Below are 25,214 nucleotides of genomic sequence, written 5' to 3'. Positions count from 1 at the left end.
CTTCTTTTGCTGGATAAAGGTCCTAAAACAACTCTTGCCATTGCTAAATTTGTACCTGTAGGATTTATGTATTGCCCAATGCAAATTAGGCTAGGCACAATTACAGGCCTTTTTATTTTGCGTCATATATTTGTTCTATATTGTCTGATCTGGGGCCCATAGTAAAGTTGCCTAACTTGACATTCATGTGATAGTTGCCATTGTTTATCTGTCATTGCTTAATTTTTTTGTCCATATCTGGGCTGTGTGTCCAGAATCTTTTGCCCGAAGAATAGAATGTTAACTTATAGAACACATTTCTTTTTCTATGTCTAAATATGACATTTTTAGAAGAGTGGCATTATAAAAGTCTACACTCTCTTTTTTCAGTGTGCTTGCACCCACATATTTTTTCAGATTTTTAAAACTCAAACCCTGTTCACTAGAAACATGCCATACCAGTAACAGCACATCAGAAGAAAGATTTTATTTTTCTCAAAGAAAAAAGCAATATAAATATTAGAGTATAAAACTTGCGTGTTAACACATCAATATCAGTTACATGGATATAAGAAGAATATAAGCATATATATAATATATAAGTATAGCTCAATATTAGACACATTGGAGGGACAAGTAAGTGTGTTTCAATTCACATACAGTTAAAAGCACAATGAACACACATGAAGAAGATCCAAAAGAATATAAAATACTGATGTCCACTACTCAATTACTAAGATTAAACAAATAAAAAACACACATCACTACACACTGCTACACTATTTTCAGGTGTAGATGAAAAAATAAACAAGATTAACTAAGATTCATCTACAGTACTTTGGGAAAGGTCACATGTTAACTACTCGATTACATAAGAAGCTTTAGGCACAACACAGCAGAGGTGTACCTGCACAAACTGCATTGAGATAAATGGGAGCTGTGTGACAAGAAGACTATTGCGCTCTCATTCATTTAAATGTGGCTCATGCTACAGAACATCCCACTAGTTTGTTGTCTATTTCGCTAACTATGTAAACTGTTTCTAATGCAGTCACCAAAGAAAAAGTTGATGGAGAAGGGTTTGGGATCACTATAAAATCCATATGTAGATAAAAACGTCTTGTAGACAAGTCCTACTTTCTAGACACAGGGAAAGCATCAAATAGTTCATAAAATGCTCTTAGCAGTGACAACAACATAGCCAATCAGTTTGGGAGGCAACTTCGGAAACTTGTCATAGACTGACCTGTTCTGACTATTTCAAGCAAGCTATTTATTACAATGTAAAAAAAGTTCTTGGACTAAGTGGTTCGCCCTCCATGTTGGAAATATGCTCCTCTGATTCTTTATGGCTCTTTTGTTGCAATAAAGAAAACCATGAGATAGTACAGGAAACCTACAATATATCTAGAAAGACAACCAATGTTGCCAAGTAACATTACAATTTCGCACCTGATTCAGAGTGCCATTACATTATCAAATGGGCCAGAGTTAGGAAATCCTACTTCTTTTCCATACTAGGCTATGAAATGATGCAGTTAAAAGAGTAAATCTAGCAATTTCAAAACAGTAACACAAATTGTATTTTTAATATTTTAAGGTCTATTCATATCCAAGAAGAGTTAGTGGTAGGGGTCTCAAATTGCCTGATTGCATCAATACAATGTCATTTGTTTAATATTTATAAAAGTTCAGGAATAAAGTGATTGGCTTTGCAATTTGTTCAGTTCTAATTCCAGTATACCTTAATTGGACCTGGTCCCTTAGCTGTCCCAAATCAGTCACTTTCTATTTAATATCAAATTGTGAAGACCAAAAAACCAACATTATTTTTTGGCTATACTGCACAGAGAAATGAAATACACAAGCTTCCCAATCTCTCTGAGGAAGGGCAATGCATCTTGTTTGTGAACTTTACTCATAGACAGTGCTGATGTGGGCACTTGAGAGCATATTAACATGCTGTTCATGTCATGCAATAAATTTCCCAATTCAAACTTGGGTGTGAAGTCAGCTGTCCTGTAAATGTGAAGTGATTTGCATGCAGTTTAATGTGCAGAAAAATGTGAAGCCTTCTATTTTTAATGTTCTACCTATAAGATCAGCAGAGCTCATCCAGTTAACAAAGACATCTCCCTCAGGAGTCAAGCAAAGGAGCAGTAGTTCACTATGCTCACAAGTGAATGACTTTTTTCTTCAACTTTTTCTAGAAAACATTTAGTATATATATACTGTGATGAGATGTGTTGCCTCTTTAGAGATCACTGTAAATCAATCATGAGTGGCAGTGTTCTCTGTTTTGCTTATATCTAAGACATGTTCTGTGCGTGAAAATTTTCCCATTGCAATGCACTCCTTGCTTCTTAGAAATTACAATATCAGTTTAATTTTTTTCTGGCCATCATTGGTTAAACTTGTAAAAAAGATAAATGTAGCTGAATCTCATTCTCTTATAATAATACAGGATACACATTTCTTTTAAAACAAAGCAGGAATTAAAGCACTCCCTATCAATATCATAACAAGGATTCCAGTTGAAATGATGTCTAACCCTCCCCCCCCAAGAACTTCTATCAAAATTTGGAAAAGTGAGAATTTTTGTAAAAATGGAGGAACTTATATAAATAAAAAACTCTGTTCAGAATAATTATTTACAATGAGCAGAGCCCATCCTAAATTTTGTTGGTGATGCAGATCTTCAGGAAAGAAAATGTTTCAAAGATCTGACACCCTTGCATATTACATTATCCTCAAAAGAGTATACACTGTATTTGTTATTATTCAGATATTTTTCTTCATGAATAACAGCAGTACATCTACTCATAAACTTAGATGACAACAACAATGTACATTCACAATGTTCCATATTTTAAAAAAAATTTAACCACAAATTCACATTCATCTTCCATCCTAGGCTATGAACTGGGGGAGTGCTGGAAGAGTCTGCCCTTTAGATTTACGTGGAAGTGGTTGTGTTATCCTGTGGGTCCTACTTCTTCTCTTTCTTTCCTGACTTCTTCTTATTTCCCCCTCCAGAGGCTGCTGGTTTTCCATCACGTTTGCCAGCGGAATTGGAGAGGGTAGCAGTGCTCCCAGGGATATACACGTTCTGTCTATAATCAGGAACATGTTGAAGGGTGAATTGGGGGCCATACCTGGTGCTGAGCCCCATGGTACCTGCTGTTGCTCCTCCTCCCAGAGTAGAATTTCCATCTGGATTAGCTGCAGCGGCAGCAGCAGCTTCTGCAAGAGTATTAGGATAGGAAGAGAGGAAAAAAATAGGTTTTAAAGTAATACTTGAATAATGTCATGTATATGCAGATTTGACTGAAAAGAAAATTTTCTCTTCCCTGCAATTCAAGAGGAATATGTTTTAGAAGAGGTTAGATTATACAAGCATATCTAAATAAATTTCTAATATCTGCTTGAAACATGAAGAACAATTGCCTGAATTCCCTGAAAAAAATCCTATATTATTAGTTCCTCTGATGAGAGAAGTATATTGCCTCTCCAATAATTATGTATTCCAGTCTCTGGAGCTTCCAAAATATATATAGGGTTGACATAATCTGCACATATAGATTTACTGTTTAAAAAGATTAAAACAAAATCAACAAACCTAAAACAATAATAATAACAACACCCAGATTTACCATGTTTTAAAACCTTGCAATAATTTTGAACATCTTGAAAGACCTCTTCCTTCACCCTTTATTCAAAACAAAAATTTAATTCAAGCATTGAATTAAATGCAGATTTTTTTCCTTCAGTATTGTATAATAATTATTTTGGCTATCAACATTCACAAAATATCACAATGCTCCATATCTTAATAAGTTTGAAATACTGTGGAATTCAGCTTGGCACAATTTATAAATCCTTAATCCACAACAATGGGTGTGAAGTTCTGCTATTAATGCTAGACTTTCAACCCCAAGTGAAGTAATAGGACAGACCATATGAAATAATGTTTTGGCTGCTGAAGTACGTCTATAATATGTACCTAAATTCTCTCTGAGAAATCTGTTATACTTATGGTTGGTTGCACAGTCAGATAGAAAACATCAGACTGCATTTGGCTATCAAATTCTTCTCAAGGAGCTGGGATAGGTTGATATTGTTTGATGGTTGTTAAAGATATCATTGCAGAATGTAAACTGTTCCAAGTAAAGCTGCTTTTTGCAATAGACTGATAGTGATTTTGTCAATGCTGATGGTGTTGAAGTGATGTTCCAGAAATTTTTGTAATTGCACCCGGTTATCCAGACTTTTACCCAAACTTTTTTCTTTATCTTATTATTGTTATTATTTAAATTTATATGCTGCCTGATTCACTTCATTTTAAGAGTAAAATAAACTAATTTCACATTCTTTAAAAATCCCTCCCACTGAAATATGAGAACAGAGTATTTGAGCACTGTATTTTTTATTATGCATGTTACAAATTCATTCAATATTTTATTTCAGTTTATGGAATAGTTAATATACATACAGAGAACCAAATCATGAAACAAAATTTATCAGAAAGCATGAAAACTTTTATATCCAGAATTGGTAAGTATTCCAAGAATGTAAAAGAAGAAAATAATACAGGAATTAGTAAGTTCTGGTATAATATACAGGTAGTCCTTGACTTACATCATTTAGTGTTACAATGGCATTGAAAAAAGTGACTTATGAATGTTTTTCACACTTACAACTACTGCAGAATCCCAATGGTTATGTGAGCAAAATTTAGATGCTTGGCCAATTTACTCATGTTTAGGACGCTTACTGTGTCCCAGGGTCATATGATCACTTTTTGTGACCTTCTGAGAAGCAAAGTCAATGGGGAAACCATATTCACTTAACAACCATGTTATTAATTTAATAACTATACTGATTTTGCTTAACAACTGTGGCAAGAAAGCTTGTAAAATGGGGCAAAACTCACTTACCAAATGTCTAACTTTGCAATAGAAATTTTGGGCTCCATATTGGTCATAAGTAAAGGACTACCTGTACCAATTTATAACTTAAATTTCAATATTCATAGTGTTATCTATTTTACAGTGCAATTAAAGCACAAAAAGATTTCTCAGACTTACATACGGTTCCAAACTATCCAATCTCATTCCATAAATATATTTAATATAATATTTTTTATAATAGGCAGTGGCTATTGACTAGTTTAACATAAAAGACACTTAAGCTTTCTTGCCATCAAACCCAAATCTTTTCCAGTACATTTTATACTAATTTTAAAGGGTTGTGATGAGGGATGGGAATGCAGTACAAAAATAGGATAGATTATTTGTGGAAACTGACCATTTGCTGATGCTAAAATCATAGCCTGAAGCATTTCAGTATCAAACTGATTGTTTGGCCAAGTTCCATTTTCATCTCCATTCTGAGATCTAAGAAGAAACAAAGCAAATCAAATATAAGAAAAGTACAATAGAAGCAAAATGGGAAAAAAAGCATTTTTATTTATTGATATTATGTATATACTGTCTTGATTTCTTCACATAATTTGTATCAAAGCTTATTCTTAATATATATATATATACAAAGACACCCCCCCCCAATAAGTAGACTAACCTCTGATATTAATATTACTTAGATAAACAAATTCATCAATACATATTAGTTCCTGGAAAAGTATGCATTTTCTATATTATAAACTTTATGAAATGAGCAGTTCTATTATGTCTGTTCAGATTCAAAGTTCCAATCTGATTTCCTTTTATGTAGTTTCATCATACTTTAAGTGGCTGTATCCTGGCAGCCATGCCAGATTGTTTTTTAAAACCACTGGTGCACAATTGCATAAAGAAATGCAATAGGGTGAATGGGAGAACAGATTTAGAAAGTGACAGGCCCATCCATAAGTCAAACCTTTGCAATGAGACCCCTTCTGACTGAAGAGATGGTGGCCTATATTACCCTTTTATACCTGCAATTGTCAAGCTAGTTATTCCCCATCTTGTACTTGTATTTCTGCATTTCATTTCTTTTTTCTAACTGAAGAAATTTAAATTTCATTCTATTATTTTCACCTTATTTTTCTAAACTATCAAGATTCCTATAAAATTTGTTCAGTATTCTGGAGCAGTAGCTATCCCACCCATATGCTTCACCTGCACATTTGTAAGAATTCCCTTATCTCTTTACAGAAGGGTTTAATAAACATAAGGATCTTAATATTTGTAGAATGAGTATATATTCAGGAGCAACTCCACTAGGAAGGGATATAAGAAATGCAATGGACCAGCTGTCAAACAGTAAACAGCCAGGTTCAAATAAAATACACACTGAAGTATTTAAAGTTAAAAGGGAAAGGGCAGTTAAAGTGCTAACAGTTCTGTGTTATCAAATATGAAACAAAACCATATGGCCTAGAGATTGGAAAAGACCGGTACATATACCAATGTTATCAAAGTATTACATACGGAACCATTACAGTTTTTACTATAAACTAAGTTCAATGGTTGGTACCGTAGTATAACAAATAAAATAAAATAAATCCATTTGCTTAAGATCTTTCAAAGGAGATGTTTTGACTGCATATATCAGGGTAGAATATGGAACACATTAACTAGCAACTGGTGACCTGCTGGATCATTGTTTCAGAGATATCTCCTTACCAAACAGAAGGAACAAAATGACCACAGGTAGAAAAAAAGCAGTGAGAGCGGGAGTAACTTCCAATGATCTATAAACTTCCCCATTGAACGGCAGTGAGTATTAGAAAGCTTCATTCCCTCCCTCCCTCCCTCCCTCCCTCTAATTCCTGCCAGCTTCACCATTTACTTTTCTTGTGGTAAACTTGTAGAGAGAAAGTCAATGGGAAGTCAGCAGGAAATTGCAAGGCTAAGGCCAGCAGACAGATAAGTGGTTACTGCCAGATGGGGGAAGGAGCAAGACGTTGGCTTGGAAATGGTATGTGCGGATGCATGAGAAGTGCCACACAGGACAAGAAGAGTAGCCACATGTGCACAAGGGTCAGGGACAGTGCATTGGGGGAGGGGCAACAAGAGTTAGGAAGGGTGTAAATGTCTGTGACAGGTCAAGAAATTTGTGGAGGAATGGTGTGTATTAGGTAGGGTGCCTGGGTGTGTAAGAGTATATGAGAGATGCTGTTCAAGTCATGGATGATGCACAGGAGTGGTGGGGGTGCCATAAGGGATATGGGTTGAGGGAGATCCCATATATATCCCATATATGCATGGGGATCCCATTCTCCCTGTTTCTCCCTCCTCTTTCTATTCCTTTCTCTCCTTCCTGCAGTGAAGACTGCAGGCAACTGCTGGGTGGAGCAGGGAGCAAGAAATTGCAAATCATTTGGAAGCTGTCAAAGAACATTCAAAATGAGCATCATGAGACCACAGCAGCAGCCCAAGAATACAGAAGCAATCACAATTTCCCCAAATTTCATTTCCTTGTAATTCATGGGTCCTGGATTCTGGACACACTCTGTAAGTTCAGACCATTTAGCAATAGCAATAGCACTTAGACTTATATACCACTTTACAGTGCTTTACAGCCCTCTCTAAGCAGTTTACAGAGCCAGCATACTGCCCCCAACAATTTGGGTCACTTTACCCACCTTGGAAGGATTGAAGGCTGAGTCAACCTTGAGCCTGATGAGATTTGAACCGCTAAATTGCAGGCAACCGGCAGTCAGCAGAAGTAGTCTGCAGAACGGCTGTGGCTCATTTAAGGTACTTTCCTTCAGAAATTGTTGCCCTATGATGTACTGCTTTTCCCAATTAAAGGTTATGGGAAGAGTTCAGCTAGATGATGAGATAGATAGATAGATAGATAGACAGACAGACAGACAGACAGACAGACAGACAGACAGACAGTCGGGATTCAGCTGGTTTGGGCAGGTTCGGGCGAACCGGATGCTACTATTACATCTGGTTTGCCAAACTAGGACTGGCTGGCCCCGCCCCGCCCACCCCGCCCTGTCCCACCCAGGAGTCTCCATGTGGCCCGTTTTGGATGCCAGGTAAGTGCAGGGCCTGCACAGAGGCTCTGGGAGGATGAAAAACAGGCCTCCGGGAAGTTCTAGAAGTCAAGAAATGGGCCCGTTTCCGGCCTCCGGAGGGCCTCTGGAGCCCAGGGGAGGCCGTTTTCACCCTCCCAGAGGTTCAAGGAAAGCCTCCGGAGCCTGGGGAGGGTGAAAACACCCCACTGTGGTGCAGGAGGCTGAGTAGGCCACACCCACCATGGCCATGCCCACCCAGCAACCGGGCAGAGAACCAGTTGCTAAAAATTTTGAATCCCACCCCTAGATAGATAGATAGATAGATACTTTTTTTTCTGAAGAAATTTTATAATGAATAAGAAGTTATTATAAGAACTACAACAGGGGACTTCTGGCGTGACATCATAGGCGAGTGGAACGATAGGGAAAGTTTTCCTGAGGTGCGAAACTTTTGTTTCTCTTTGCCAAGTGGTTAAAGGAGCCGTTGTTGATCATGGAGTGATCGGCAAAGAAGGATGAAGGTCCGGGCTTGCCGGGAGTAGTGCGAACTCCCGAGGAAGTGAAGGACGATCCTGATCTCTGGTGAGAGAAAAGGGCCCTGCAGAGAGGGCAGTGGCCCCATTGCCATGACAGAGTGCTTTTGGGGGAATGGAGCAGAAGCAGCACTGGCGGTGAAATAAATAGATTGGATTGCGAGAAAGGAACGGATTGTCCCCTCAGGATTAACGCTGAAGATTCAGGGGGCGCAAGGCTGATTTTTGGCTGGAAGCGGCAGATTGGTTTCATGAGTAACTTAGAGGCAATATTGGAGGATCGGAGAGATCAGGTGCTGAGTGGCCTGTCGGGTCGGATGGGCGCTGTTTCCTCTCAATTTTTGGGTGTAGTTGGAACTTTCATAGACTCTACCCCCTACTTTATTACTGCTGCGCTTTTTAAAAGTGATTTGAAAATTAGCTGGTAAGTGCTGGAAGAGCTACTCCTATCAACCTTTCCCCTGACTTGGAGGTGGACTCGGTGGTGACTAAGACATTTTAATGTGATTGCTATGGAGAATCATACTTGATACCTGCACGACAGGAGAACTGGAATAATATAGCCGAATTGTGCTTCCTCTTTCGAACCCCCTTGTCACGAGTAGCTTTGCTATCTCTATTAATTCTTAGATCATCTTATTAATGGACTGATTGAAATTATAAGTAATTTGTTGGGGTATTTATTTATTTTATTTATTTATTTACCAAAAATTTATATGCCACCCTTCTCCCTAAGGACTCAGGGCGGCAAACACAAGTTAAAAACATACAATAATAAAAGATCAAAATGATTAAAACCCAGTTAAAACAATGACAATCAAAATAAGAAAAACTCAAGGATCAAGGTCAACCCATTTGTTGAAACAGCCAGGTCTTTAAGTCCCGACGGAAGGAGCAGAGATCAGGTGCCATCTGAAGCTCAGTGGGTAACTCGTTCCAAAGGACAGGGGCACCCACGGAGAACACTCTACCCCTGGACGTCGCCAGCCGACATTGTCTGACATTGTACCCTGAGGAGGTTAGCCCTGTGAGATCGAACAGGACAGTGGGAGGCGGGTATATTTGTTTTGGAAAATTAAGAGTTAAATTTATTGGTGAGAATTAATATAAAGTGGACTAATTGATTTGATTAGAGTATTAAGTCTAGAGCAATAATTAGATAATTAACTGATTTAATATTAAGTAGATTAATTGATTAGCAAATTAAACTGAGTAATTACTATTAATCATTTGAGAGTATTGAAGGGGGGGATAGGAAGTAAGGTAGATAATTGACTAAATAGCAAAGTAACTCGCTAACAGACTAGAATACTGATTAATTATTGGGATAGGGTAGATCAATAACTAGTACCTTTGGGTTCATCTTAGTTTTATGTTACTTTGGAGGAGGTTCCTCTGTTTAACAGAAATGTCTAGCTCCTCAACTAAGACCGGAAAGAAGCTCCCGATATCAACAGCATCTATGGCTCCAATTACGACTCCTCCTACTCCACATAAATCTCTAGAAGCGGTAGCTGTGGCCGAGAAGACTTCTATGCTCCAAGGAATTCAGAATTTATTATATGCTATACAGGAAATTATGACAAAAAACCAGGAGGCCACAGCAAAGGATCTGGCTGAATTGAAACAGGAGATGGGAGGCATGTGAGGGGAAGTGAAACAAATCTCTGAGAGATTGAATGATGTGTGTGTGATAATGGAAAAGCATGAGGGCCAGATCCAGGAGGTAGCTACAAAGGTGGAGAAGGTTGAGGCGGTGATAGAGGGGCGTGAGTTGCGACAGCTACTGGTCAATAAGCAGCTTGAAGATGATATAGTTCTGCTTGAGATGGAGAAGTCTGCCCACATCCTGAGATTTCAAAATATTAGGGAGGAGCTGGAAGAAAACTTGGAAGATAAGATGGTTGAGATGGTGGCAGGGATGCTGCAGAAAGACACACAAATGGTCCACAGTGGTATTGATGAATGTTTCCGGGTTTTTACATCATTTACAAGGAGACAGAACCTCCTGAGGGAAGTCCACATAAAGTTTAGTAAGAGATCGTTACGGGAGGAAGTATACCAGAGATTGAAGGACCAGGTGATAAAGTACGCTGGTAAACAAGTCACCGTTTTGAGACAGGTGCCGGAGAAGGTGCAAGACCGAAGACGAAACTACCAAGTGCTGACAACACAACTATAAAAATATGATGTGAGATATAAGTGGCTACTTCCAGATGGGCTTTTGGTGATGTGGCAGGGGAAGAGAGTATGTCTTGAAACCCCGCAGGAAGGTGATGAGTTTCTTGAAAGTGAATTTATAACTTGGGAAAGGGAAGGAGGAAGGGAAAGTGAAGATGTGGTAGATAGTAAGGGTCAGGAAGGAGGGCAGGAGGAGAAAGGAGTGGTAGGAGTAAGGGAAGGAGAAGAGGAGAGCAACCAATGGGTAACCAGACAGACAAGTAGAGCAAAGAATGCAGATAAGTAAAGATGGGGGAGGAAATATGTTTGTTCTCATTAAATATAAATGGTTTGAACGCACAGGTGAAGAGAAAGCAGGTTTTCAAGAATTTACTAAAACTGAAAATGAATGTTATATGTCTCCAGGAAGGGCATATTAAAAAACAATGTGAATGTGTTTTGCAATGTCCTGAATTTGGAAAGCTGTATGCTACGTTAGCTGGCGAGAAACAAAGAAGTGTGGTTTTTTATGTTAAGAATTGCCTGGAACCTAAATTAATTTATACAGATGATGAGGGAAGGACTCTAATGTTGGAGATACGTATAGACTGGTTACAGGTCCTCTTGGTGGGAATATACGCCCCAAATAATGGACAGTCTGATTTCTATCAAAAGATGTATCAAAAACTTATCGAGTTGCAATATGACCATATCGCTATACTAGGCGATTTTAATGCAGTAATTGACAGGGATTTGGATTATTTACTGGGGAACAGTCAAAAGAGAGAAAATAGGAGTATGTGCAGATATGAGAGATGATTTGGGTCTTACATATGGCGAGCGCTTCACCCTCAGATAAATCAATATACCTTCTTCTCTCCCAGGCATAAATCTTGATCAAGGCTGGATATGATGTGGGCAACTACAGATTTAAAGACCAGAACTGTAGCAACAGAGATAGAACCTATACCTGGGCAGACCATAGTCCATTATTAGTTAGGTGGAAGAGGGATACAATCAAAAGAAACAAGAGGTGGATGTTGAGAGCAAGTATTTTAACGGAGATGGAATTTCAACAAATGGTAAAGAGAGAAATGGAAGCCTTCTTTAGGGTCAATGATAATAAGGAAATCTCGATACAGATTGTGTGGGATACGGCGAAAGCCTATATGAGAGGGTTAGCAATTAAATATATAGCGGGGAAGAAAAGACAGAAATTTAAGGAGAGGGAAACCTGGACAGCGACGTTGCGGACTGCAGAGAGGAATTTACAGATTAACCCATTAGATGCTAAAGCTAAGGAAGCAGTAGATGCAAGTAAACACCAACTCATATTACTAGACCAGGAGGAAATAGCACATAATCTTAGAATGGCCAGACAGTACCACTTTGAACATGCTAATAGGGTGGGCCGGTGGCTTACTTATAAACTAAAGAAGGAAAGGGAAGGTAGGCGGATAGATCAATTACAGGACAAGACGGGAGTCATATGGGTAGATAATGAACGGAAAAAAGAGATTGCACAGGAATTCTTTTCACCACTTTATGCTAGTGAGCAAGTACCACATGAGAAAATTAAGGTATACTTGGAACATTTGGATCTTCACAAATTTCCAGATTCAGTCAAGGACTTGTTGAATAAGGAGATTACGGAAGGAGAGATAGAGATTGCGATCAAGAGACAGAAGGCCGGGACTTCCGGGACATATAAAAGAGAAAGGTCCAATGCATATTAAAAGGCTTTATAATGTTTTGTTAGAAAGGGACTCAGAAACTGAATTAGTTAAAGATTGTATGATTAAGTGGGCACAAAATTTTGAAGAACCAGTGATGTTGGAAACATGGGAAAAAATTTGGGTTCAGAATGTTAAGTTCACACAGTCGCAGAATTTGAGGGAAAATTTTTATAAAATGTTTTATAGATGGCATTTGGATCCTAAAAAGTTGTCATGTATGTACCCTAATGTTCAGCCAAAATGTTGGAGATGCGAATGTTTGGATGCTACGTATTATCATGTATGGTGGACCTGTAGGAAAGTTAAGGCTTTTTGGATAAAAATTTGGTGGGTCATGCAGAATGTTTTGAAGAAAAAAATTCAATTTTCTCCACAATTGTTTTTATTGGGTATAGTTAAGGGTTTTACACGGGGTGAAATAAAACTAATATTGTATATGATAACAGCAGCAAGATTGTTGATAGGTAAATATTGGAAGAATGAAGCTTTGCCTACTATCGAGGAATGGACTTTGAAGATGGCCAGTTTTGCAGAGATGGCGAAGATTTCAGCGTATTTAAAAGATTGTTCACAAGAGACTTATGAATGGGAATGGAAAAGGTGGATAGAATATGTTCAGAACAAATACCAAACTAGAAAGTATCAAATAGCTTTTATTTGAAAATAATGTATTAGAAATATTTTAATGTAAAGAGACAAAGAGGAAAAATTATATAGGGGGAGGGATGGGTTCAGGTTTATATATTAGTGTTATTAGTTATGAGTATGTAATAGGGAAGTCTGGGGGGGGAGGGTTAGGGAGGGTTAGGGAGGGTTTGGGGAGGGAGGTGGGGGGGTGAAAAAAGGGGTGAAAATGTAATTGAAAAACTTTTGCAATAAAAAAAAAAAAAAAAAAAAAAGAGACAGAAGGCCGGTAAAACCCCTGGTACTGATAGCTTGCCTGCAGAGATTTATAAAACCTTTACAGATCTATACATAAAATATATGAAAGAAGTTTTTAAAATGGTATTGATGGAGTCTAAGGCTCCCAAATCATGGCTAGAGGCCTATATTTCTTTAATACTGAAGGAAGGGGGGGACCACACTCTGATACACAATCTCACTTTTAAACGCCAACTATAAAATTTTTGCAGCTGTAATGGCAGCTAGATTTAAGAGATATCTTAGCAAATTCATCCATATAGATCGAAATGGTTTTCTACCGGCCAGACAGTTGAAAGATAATGTACGGATCATAATGGATGCCCTGGAATATTACGAGGCTCATCCTGAGAAGCAGGCGGCGTTCCTCTTTTTGGACACCCAGAAAGCCTTCGATAGGGTCAATTGGAATTATCTTATATCACAATTGAAATATATGGAGGCTGGCGATCATTTCATGAATGCAATTCAGGCTATTTATAGTCAACAGAAGGCTAAGATTTTGGTCAATGGAGAAGAGTCAGAGGAGGTGACGATAGTGAAGGGAACGAGACAAGGCTGCCCACTCTCCCCATTGTTGTTTATATTTACGCTATAACCTTTACTTAGGTCAATAAGACAAGAAGTGAGCATAAGAGGATTGAAGATCAGAGAACAAGAATACAAGGTCCAGGCATTTGTGGACGACCTGGTCTTTGTCCTGGAAGAGCCACTAACCTCCGGAAGGTGATTTATTGACATAATACAGAAATCTGGTGAAGTAGCTGGATTACAAATAAATCGGAAAAAAACAAATATCATAGTTAAAAACATGACGGAAGTACAAAAATTAGAACTACAAAACACTTTGGGCTTCCAGGTAGTTTGTAAAGTTAAATATTTAGGGATTTGGCTGTCTGATAAATTTATTTATTTATTTATTTTATTAGACTTATATGCCGCCCTATCTCCAACGGACTCAGGGTGGCTCACAACAATAAAAACCACAATAATCCATTATACAAAATTAAAATGCCTAATTAAATCAGATAAAGCTAAAAAAACCCGTATAAAACCTCATCAGTCCAGGCCGGGGGACTCGAATAACCTCAATAAAGATGCTCCTCAATAAAGGGGGATAACTACCTAAAATTAACTGAGCAACTAGACAAAGATTTGGAGAAATGGGGCAAGATACAATTGTCATTAATGGGACAGTTAGCCTTAATTAAGACCCACGGAGTGCCCAGAATGGTATTTCTCTTTCAAACGGCCCCAGTTAGATTAGATAAAACCTTTTTTAGGAACTTGGACAGGGCTACAAATAGATTTATTTGGCAGGGCAAGAAGCCTCGAATTAAGTTGAAAATGATACAGAAACCGAAAGAACAAGGCAGGTTGGGGGTCCCAAATTGGAAGTATTACTATAATTTGGCAGTTTTGGTCTGGATCCGTGAGTGGATTACATTACAAAGGAGACGTCTGTTAGCAATTGAAGGTCATGATCTCCAACAGGGGTGTCATGCCCACCTATGGTGGGAGAGAGGCAAACCCCCAGCATATTTTATGAAACATCAAGTGCGAGGAGTCCTGATTGAGAGTTGGATGGAAATTAGGAAAACATATTACAATAAGGTACCACTCTGGGTTTCACCTGTGGAAGCTGTAATCTATCCGAGTCTGTATAATCCGGAGAAAAAATTGACTTACAAAGAAATATTAAATACTAATGGGAAGTTAAAAACAAAATTGTTACTTCAGGAACAAGGAGTGAACCTAGACTGGTGGACATACATGCAAATTAGCAGTAAGTATATGAGAGATAGACAGAGACTTGGGATTAGCCGAGAGGTGCAGATTCTAGATAGAATATTATTGGGGGTGGATGAAAAGGTGTTATCTAGATGCTATAAATTCTTTATGGTTATGGAGGTAGGTGAGGAAGGTGCGAAGACTTCAGTTCATGCCTGGGAGAAGAATCTAAGTTATTCAATAGAGCCTGAGAGGTGGAATGAAATCTGGACAAAGAATATGAAACTAACCCGATCAATAGGATATAAAGAAAATATATATAAAATGGCATATCAATGGCATTTACCACCGGCCAGACTCACAAAAATGTTCCCTGGAAGACCCTCAGTCTGTTGGAAATGTGGCGTTAAAGAAGGCACATATTTCCACCAATGGTGGACCTGCCGAGAGGCAATGAAATTTTGGAAGAATATTCTGAAGTGGCTTAATGAAATGTTGGGGCAGCATATACAATTGCGTCCTGAGGTATTTTTATTAGTGATAAGACCCGAAAATGTTAATAGAACGGCATGGTACCTGTTGCTACATATAACAACAGCTGCAAGATTGGCATGGGCCCAATACTGGAAGATGGATGTTAGCCCACCCGAACAAATTCAGAATTTAGAATTAATTCAGAAAATAATGAATTGTGCGGAATCAGATAGGCTTACTATGATATTGAAAGGACGGGGGGACACAGATTATTATATATCTTGAAGTCAATGGTATAATTGGATCTCAAATCGAGCTACAAATAGAGGTATTGGATAAGCATGTCAATTGGTATATGTAATAGACTTTTGTAGGTTACCCTATATATGTAATGGGACTAGTTTATTTCCTTCTCGCGTTGTGATGTAGACCGCTATAGATTTAATGTTTGTTGGATGTATAAGATAAAATAAAATAATAAAAAAAAGAACTACAACAGGAGAAACAGTTCTTTTGGAACTGAGGCAAAGATAATACAATACTGTCAACACATACCTGTTTCACTTATGCATTCAGAAAATATTCAGACTCCCTTCACTTCTGTCAATTTTGTTATGCAGCCAGATTTGTTGAAATTCTTTTTTTCCCTCATTAATCTACACTTGGCACCCCAGAATCACAATGTGAAAACAGAATTTTAGAAATGTCTGTAAATTTATTAAAAAGAAAAAAGTTGAAATATCACATTGGCATAAGTATTAAGACCCTTCACTCAGTACTTTGTTGAAGGACTTTTGGCAGCAGTTACAGCCTAGAATCTTTTTGAGTATGACATGACAAGCACACCTGGATTGGGGGATTTTCTACCATTCTTTTTTGCAAATCCTCACAAGCTCAGTCAGGTTGGATGGTGAGCGTTAGTAAACAGCCATTTTCAGGTCCCTTCAGAGATGTTCAATAGGGTTCAAGTCAGGGCTCTGGCTGGGCCACTCTAGGACATTCACAGAATTGTCCCTAAGCCACTCCTGTGTTGTTATGGCTGTGTGCTTAGATCGTTGTCATGTTGGAAAGTGAACCTTCAGCCTAGTTTGAGGTCCTGAGTGCTGTGGAACAGGTTTTCATTGAGGATATCCCTGTACTTTGCTCCATTCAGCTTTCCCTCAACCCTGACCATAGGTCTCCCAGTCCTTCTGCTGAAAAACACTCCCACAGTATGATGCTGCTGCTGCCACCACCATGCTTGGGATATAGTTTCACATATAGACTCCCACATATAGAAACCAGGCTTCATAGCAGTAACTGTGAGAGTGATCTTGGAGTCTTAGTAGACAACCACCAAAATATGAGCCAGCAGTGTGCAGCGGCATCCAAAAAAGCCAATGCAATCCTAAATTGCATTAACAGAGGGATACAATCAAGATCAAGTGAGGTACTACTAATACCACTCTATAAAGCAGTGAGAAATGTAAAATTTGTTACAAATGGTTCTGTGGGCGTGGCTTGGTGGCGGGGTGTAATATGACTGGGTGGGCATGGTCAACTTTTTTTTAACTTTTAAAACCATTTTTTCTACAACCTCTTCGGCCGAAGAGGTTGTAGAAAAAATGCTTTTAAAAGCCTCTGATGATCCCAGCTGAGCCACACGATCATCAGAGGCTTTTTTTTTTCTACCGAAGAGGTTGTAGAGAAAATGCTTTGAAAAAAAAAAAAAAAAGCCTCGGATGATTGCGCGGCTCAGCTGGGCATGGGGGGGGGCAGGGATTTTTGCTACCAGTTCTGTGAACCACCTGCCGCCATCGCTACTGGATCGGGTGATCCGGTCCGAACCGGGAGCATTTCACCACTGCTATAAAGCCTTAGTAAGATCACACCTAGAATACTGCATCCAGTTTTGGTCACCACACTATAAAAAAGATGTTGAGACTCTAGAAAAAGTGCAGAGGAGAGCAACCAGGATGATTAGGGTACTGGAGACTAAAACATATGAAGAATGGTTACATGAACTGGGTATGGCTAGTCTAGTGAAGAGAAGGACCAGAGGAGACATGATACCAGTGTTCCAATATCTGAGGGGCTGCCACAGAGAGGAACGGGTCAAGCAATTTTCCAAGGCACCCAAAGGCCAGACAAAGAATAATGGATGGAAACTGATCAAGGAGAGATCCAACTTAGAAATAAGGAGAAATGTTCTGACAGTGAGAACAATCAACCAATGGAATAGCTTTCCTTCGGAAGTTGTGGGAGCTTCATCACTTGAGACTTTTAAGAAGAGATTGGACTGCCATTTGTCAGAAATGGTGTAGGGCAGTGGTGAAATGTAAAATTTGTTACTACTGGTTCTGTGGGCGTGGCTTGGTGGGGGGTTAACGTGACTGAGTGGGCATGGCCACCTTTTTTTTTTTACTTATAAAAACATTTTTTCTACAACCTCTTCAGCCAAAGAGGTTGTAAAAAAATGCTTTTAAAAGCCTCTGACGATCAGGCAACTCATCTGGGATCGTCAGAGGCTTTTTTTTCTTTTAAAAACATTTTTTCTACAACCTCTTCAACCAAAGAGGTTGTTAAAAAAATGCTTTTAAAAGCCTCTGACGATCCCAACTGAGTTGCCTGATCATCAGAGGCTTCTTTTTCTTTTAAAAGCCTCTGAACGATCCCAGCTGAGTTGCCTGGTCATCAGAGACTTTTTTTTCTTTTAAAAGAAAATTTAATTTTTTTCTACAACCTCTTCGGCCGAACGACCTGCCACCATTGCTACCGGATCAGGCGATCCAGTCCGAACTGGGAGCATTTCACCTCCGGTCCTGGGTCTCCTGCTTGGGTGGGGGGATTGGACTAGATGACCTTCAAGGTACCTTCCAACTCTGTTAATCTGTAATCTGGATGATATTGGGCAGGTGATGAATGGTGCCTGGTTTCATCAGACCAGAGAATCTTGTTCCTCACAGTCTGAGAGTCCTTCAGGTGCTTTTTTGCAAACAGGCTTTCATTTGTTTTGCGGTGAGGAGAGGCTTCTGTCTAACCACTTTGCTATAAAGCCCAGATTGGTGGAGTGCTGCATTGATGGTTGTCCTTCTGAAACTCTGTCCCATCTCCAGACAGGATTTTGGAGCTCAGTCAGAGTGACCATTGGTCCTTGGTCATCTCTCTTACTAAGACCCTTCTCCCCAGATTGCTCAGTTTGACTGGGCGGCCAGCTCTTGGAAGAGTTTGGGTTGTGTCAAACTTCTTCCATTTAAGAATTATGGAGGCCACTGTGCTCTTAGCAACCTTCAGTGCAGCAGAAATTTTATTGTAGCCTTCTCCAGATCTGTGCCTTGCAATAATCCTGTCCCTGAGCTCTGCAGGCAGATCCTTTGACCTCATGGCTTTTGCTCTGCTCCAGTATGCATTGTCAGCTATGAGGCCTTCTATAGAGAGGTGTGTGCCTTTCCAAATCATTCCAATCAATTTAATTTATCACAGGACACATTGGACTCCAATCAAGATGTAGAAACATATCAACAATGATCAAGAGAAATGGGAAGCACCTGAGCTAAATTTCAAGTGTTGTTGCGAAGGGTCTGAATATTTATGCTAATGTGATATTTCAGTTTTTTCTTTTTCATAAATTTACAGACATTTCTAAACTTCTGTTTTCATTTTGTCATTATGGGGTACTGAGGGAGGCAGTCACAAATTTAGACAAGATTGTGAAAGATAAGGATATTACAAGACAATAAAAATCAGAATAGATTTATTTATTTATTTATTTATCAAATTTCTATACCGCCCTACTCCCGGAGGACTCAGGGCGGTGAACAGCCAGATAAAATAGCCAAGATAGAATAGATAAGATAATGCTCTTTGCAATGGTAAATATTGCCATGAATGCTGGATGAGGAGTAAGAAAAAGAAAAAGAAAAAAATCTTTATATAAACTTATACAGACCAAGAAACTTAAAACATCTAGTATAAGGGTGCAGTAAAGTACAAAATCTTACAAGAGTAAATGACTTTACAACCTAAGAGAAGTAAAGTGTGGTATCATTACTCTTTTCACATCAACTGACCCAAATTAGAGACAATAACAAAATTACTCCACAACTCACCAAACCTTGAGGTACAATTGGCAGCCTATAAAAGTTATAAATAAACAAACCTACTAAAAATACAAAAATTGAAATACAATAAACTTCTAAAATGAAGTAACCTATACTTCACTACACAGTTTCAAATTCAAATAGATTAAAAGGATTCTGACGGGATCTCCAAACTCAAGACTCAGCCAGGATGCAACAAAATGAAAGTATAATCCACTGTATTATAATACAGTGTAATACATGGGTGTCTTATAATATTTTATAATGGGTGTCTTATAATACTTTATTTCTGATTTTGTAGGCTTTAGTCAACTTGTTCTTTTTGCTGTTTTTATACTATAGAAGATTTGAGTTTTTGTGAGTCGATCTTCAGTGAAGCCTGTGGTTTGTCTGCTAATGAGAATGTTAGGGAAGGGGATTTTTTGTTTTCTTGTTTTCTGAACTTGATTCTATAAAGATTCTATGAATGCTGTTTATTAGATGTTATGTGTATTCTAATTGTTCTTTTCTGCTATGATGAATTTATTATCTACATAGCATATCTATATTTTGAATTAACAGAGGGATGGATTGGTGACAATGTGACTGTGTCAAGGAGCTATTGAAATAACTGAAAATTTGCCTCCTTCAAGTCATTGTGATACTGGAGAAATCAGGAATAAATTATTGCTTCCGGCAGGCCTGGGGCTGTTGATCTCGCTGTTCAATCTTGCGAGATCCAGCCATGGATGGTGTGCATGCGTTTTTAAAATGCTTTTATAATTTTTTTTTAAAAAAATTATGTTCATTGTTTGTATTATTTCTGTTGTAAGCCGCCCAGAGTCCCTTGGGAGTTGGGTGGCATAGAAATATGATTAATTAAATTAAATTAATTAAATTAAATTAAATTGCTTGACTGTAAGAATTATAGAATTATAGGGCTGGAAGGGACCTGGAAGGTCTTCGAATCCAACCCCCTTGTTCAAGGCAGGAGACCTTATACGGGTAGTCTTCAGCTTACTACCACAATTGAGCCCCAAAATTCTGTTACTAGACAGTTGTTAAGTGACTTATTTTTATGACCTTTCTTGCCACAAATGTTAAATGAATCACTGTGTTAAGTTAGTTACACAGTTGTTAAGTTGTCAAGTATCCAAATGTTGATCACCCAACCATGGGAATGATGTAACAATCGTAAGTGTGAAAAATGGTCATAAGTCACTTTTTTCAGTGCCATTATAACTTTGAATGATCATTAAATGAATGATAGTAAGCCGAGAACTACTTATATCATCCAAACCAAATAGTTGCCCGGTCCATTCCTGAAAACCTCCAGCAATGGAGCACCTACAACTTTGGGAGGCAAGCTGTTCCATTGATTAACTGGTCTCACTGTCAGGCACCTTTTCCTTGGTTCTAGGTTGGCTCTTTCTTTAACAAGCTTCCACCCATTACAGTACTTCTTGGCCTGCCCACAGATACTTTGGAAAAAAAAAGCCCCCTCTGTGACAGCTCCTCAAGTACTGGAAAACAGCTATCATGTTATCCCTAATTCTTCTCTTTGATAGGTTAGACATACCTAGTTCCCTGCTCACAAATCCACCACTTGATTATCTTTTCAGGATTTTCCCAGGTATTAATGTAAAGCTGATCTGCCTATAGTTTTCTGATCTATGTTTTTCCCCTTTTTGTAGGTTGGAACCACATCAGCTCTTTTTCAGTCTTCTGATAGTTTCTCTGTGCTACAGAAGCTCTGAAAGATTTCATTCAGTTGTTCCAAGATCACATTTGCCAGCTCCTTCAGAATCCTTGGATATAAACCATTTGGTCCAGGTGATTTGTACTCATTCAGGGTGGATAATGTGCTCTTAGTAATTCCTTGCCTATTTTGACTTGCATACCTGTTCTATCTCCTTTGGTGCTGCTTTAAGAGGTTGGCCTATTTCTCCCTTTTTGGGTGAGAAAATCACTTTTGAGGGCTCTGAGTATTTCTGTTCCCTTCACATCATTGTATTCTACATAAACAGTGAAAAATATTAAGTTTTTTAAAAAAGAAGTTTAACTTTTATACATCTATTACAGTGCCATTATCTACAGTGTTTCAAAATTCCAAAGGAAGAATTTAGAATTTCAAATTGATAAAGGCTCAAATGGGGAAAAGAGAAAGTTCAAATGGCTATGTTCTAACCTAGATAAATGAAAATCTATTCCAAATTCTTCTGCTGTGCCTCAGAGTTTCATGATTCTTATGGATAGCTTTAACTGATGTAGGACAAAAAGGAATAAGCAGATAAAGCCAATACTTCTCATCATACCTGTGTAATTGAGAAAAGTTTCATCTGACCCCTTTTCAAGCACACAAATATGTTTCTCATCCAGAAGTGGGAGGGAAAAGGTTAAACTATTGAATTTCTGATTGCCAAGTAGTTGTTAAATATGCAGTTGTTAAATAAACACGTTGGAGACACATGTTAGACTTCTGATATAGGCAATTTCTACATTAAGTTATTTACATTTCTTTTGCATATTCTATTCCTCATGGTTTTGCTTTTAAAGCAGTTGAAACATATTTCTGAAAAGATTTCTGTTTAAATAACAGAAATAGATTGTATATTACATATACTGGTACATATAAATTTACATATGTAAGATCATAGTAAAATATGTAAAATGAACTTTCCAACTAAAGCCAAAATATTTTTATTTATTAAAATCCAGGTACAGAAACAGTTTATGTATACTAATGTATACTTAGCATTTCTGTAGTATGTTCAAATATTCAAAGCACTGAATATATTTATCAGATTATATTCTTACAGTGGTAATAGAGTAGAAATAAGGAACTTGTAGTCCTTCCAATTTTGCTCAAAGTAAGCAACAGCCCCAGCCAGCTTGGCCATTTTCAAAAGAATGCTGGAAACTGTTTAACAAAAAACGCAGAGCTACAAATGCCCCATCTGATACAAAGTAAATCAGTGTTATGTCTATGGAGATTCTCAAATATCCAGGTCATGGTTGTCCCAAAAGTGCTTTTTCCAAAAAGCAATTGGACTTTCTTGGGATTGTTTTAAAAATATTACACTTCTCATCCAAGAAGCGTCTTCATTTCTAACTGACTGGTGGGGAATATTTATATAAATCTTTCCATTCCTCACCATTCAGGTAGAACTGAATAAATTTCTCGGATGAAAAGCTTAATGTTTTTAAAGAAAAAAAGAAAAGAAAGTCCAGTTGCCTATTGGAAAAAGTACAGTACCTTTGGGATAAATCAGTTTTACTATCTCAGGATTGCAAGTAAGAAGACCAACCCCTAAAAGAATAGCAGAGATGAATTCTGAACCAGGAAAATCAGAGTGCTATTCAATCTATTAGTTAATATAACAATAACTCTCTCTAAAATATATATGGTTTCCACTGGCCCGAGTAAAAGAACTAGATATGGACAAGTAGAAAAACAAAAAATGTAGCTCTGCTAGTAACAAGGAAATCTGAGAACCAAGTGTTCCAGGACTATAAGAAAAAAATCTTCAATCTATTATTATATTTTGACTGAGACCAAACATACAAAATGGGTTTTCATGTAGAAGATGGGACAAAACTGTTCAGAGTTTTCCAAAAGGCAACAAACGAAACAGTAGTATAAATTATAACAAAGTAGCACCCTGTTATTAACACAGCTGCCTGCAATTACTGCAGGTTCGAATCTTATCAAGCTCAAGGTTGACTCAGCCTTCCATCCTTTCAAAGGTAGGTGAAATGAGGACCCAGATTGTGGGGGCAATAAGCTGACTTTGTATAAATATACAAAAGTATGAAGGCTATTGCTTAACGCATTGTAAGCCGCCCTGAGTCTCCGGAGAAGGGCGGCATATAAATCATTTTTTTTTTTAAAAAAGTAGATTGTGGCTGGATATCAAAAAAATATTATAGAAGTTAGGGTTGTTCAAGAATGGAAGAGACAACCTATGGAAGCAGTGACATTCTTTCATTAGAAGAAGCTACAGAAAGGAATGTCTGCACTGAACAGGTGACCTTAGATCTCAAAGTTCACTTCCAATCCAAAGCTGGAAGCAAGAGAGGAAAAATTAGGTTGTGGTCAAGGCAACAAAATTTGCATTCAGAATCTGAGGCCCCTCCTCCAACCACTAGAGTTTTCATTTTTTTAGACTATATTTTTCTATCATATCTCTCTGAAAGGAACAAAATATCTGAAATTTTGCATGTGAATGTTACTAATACAGTTTGAACTGGCAAATAACAAAATGTAGTTTTCTATTTTATTTCTTACTGTTCATTAGTGAAATATGTTAAACAATTTTAGCTTCATTTTTGTATCTATACGTAGAAAACATATTGGAATATTTTTGGAATATATATATGCATGCTATTTTGGGGCCATGCAAAAATGAGTTTACATAAGAACCAGACTTCACACTTTAATCTTCGTACATATTCCAGCATGTTCCAATTGATAAAGATCTAGAAAAGTCTACTACTTCCCAAGATATTTTCATGCACTTTTATAGCACAAAAGTAACATCCATTTATAGAGTACCTTATCTGTGTAAACCAACTTACCCACTAGTTCCTGGTCTCTGAGCCTGAGAAAAACGCCAGTCTGTGTTAGGTTGTGCTTGCTGAAAAACAAACAAACATAAAGAGGAACAAATTTCTATTTTTCAATTTAAGCACAGCATCCTCATTATTACTACAGAATATTAAACATAAACTGTAACATATGGTTAGTTTATGCTTTGAAAGTTTGAATTATAAACAATATGCACAAGTATACAATGACATTTTCAAGCTATTTCCAAACAGGAATGCATGATTAAATAATCTGCTTAAAAATGTTTGCTTGTTTATTGAACAGCACTTCAGTATCACCACAATCAGAAATATTCTGTAATCTACTAGAAAAATCATTCACAAAAATTGTACTGCATAAAAATATATAGATGAAATAAAACATGAAACAAACCTGAAAAAGCATAATTGAATATCACCAATAATGATTAGGGGAGGATTGATCCTGAAAGAGAATTGTTTCACTACACTTTTTCCAATAGAATGTGGATGGGTACAGAAAAAAAGAGTGACGGGGGAAGGGGGGGAGATTCAATAGAAACTTGAAGTATGTAGAGGTAGTCCTCACTTACCAACTACAATTGGGACCATCAGTTCCATCACTAAATGATATGGTTGCAAACTGAAACATCATATGACTGCACTTAACTAATGATGTTAGTTCATCAATTCCAGCTGCAGTCATTAAGCAAATTACTTCAGGTTAAGCATGATGTCATGTGATCACGACTTGTGACTTCTTGTCAGCTTCCCATTGACTTTGCTTGTGTGATGGAAAGGTCACAATCAATGTTGCAAATAACAATCACTAGACTCTGGGATATGGCAACCATCATGTTAGTTGCCAGGTCCCCGTATTGTGATCACATGACCATAGGGATTCTGTGACAGCCACAACTTCAAGGACTGGTCATAAGTCTTCTTTTTCAGCACCATTTTAACATCAAATGGTTGCTGAAGGAGTAGTTGCTAAGTAGGGACTACTTGTAATAATGCTCAACATACCCACCACATTATTAAAAGATATCCAATATATTAATCACAGAGTGAAACTTCTGAAAGT

The 25,214-nt window shown here is 37.8% G+C and overlaps 1 protein-coding gene across 5 annotated transcripts in view; it reads right to left on the bottom strand.

The window, feature by feature from the left end:
- Positions 1-526: 526 nt before the first annotated feature.
- The window catches only part of LOC139314882 (protocadherin gamma-A4-like), a 234,618-nt gene continuing 209,930 nt past the window's right edge, over positions 527-25,214 (bottom strand). For all 5 annotated transcript variants that reach the window (XM_070940845.1, XM_070940844.1, XM_070940847.1 and 2 more), the window contains 3 exons: positions 24,143-24,201; positions 5,287-5,375; positions 527-3,222 (listed from right to left, as the gene is read on the bottom strand). In XM_070940845.1, coding sequence (XP_070796946.1) covers positions 2,969-3,222; positions 5,287-5,375; positions 24,143-24,201 — 402 coding nt within the window. In that variant the 3' untranslated portion in view covers positions 527-2,968. The remainder of the gene's footprint in view (positions 3,223-5,286; positions 5,376-24,142; positions 24,202-25,214) is intronic.

The sequence above is a fragment of the Pituophis catenifer genome, unplaced genomic scaffold, assembly GCF_029215685.1.
Source record: "Pituophis catenifer annectens isolate HBS135680 unplaced genomic scaffold, rPitCat1.0.hap2 SCAF_3, whole genome shotgun sequence".
Lineage (NCBI taxonomy): Eukaryota > Metazoa > Chordata > Lepidosauria > Squamata > Colubridae > Pituophis > Pituophis catenifer.
Note: the sequence above shows the minus strand (reverse complement) of the source record. Positions and strands in the feature narration are given on the sequence as shown.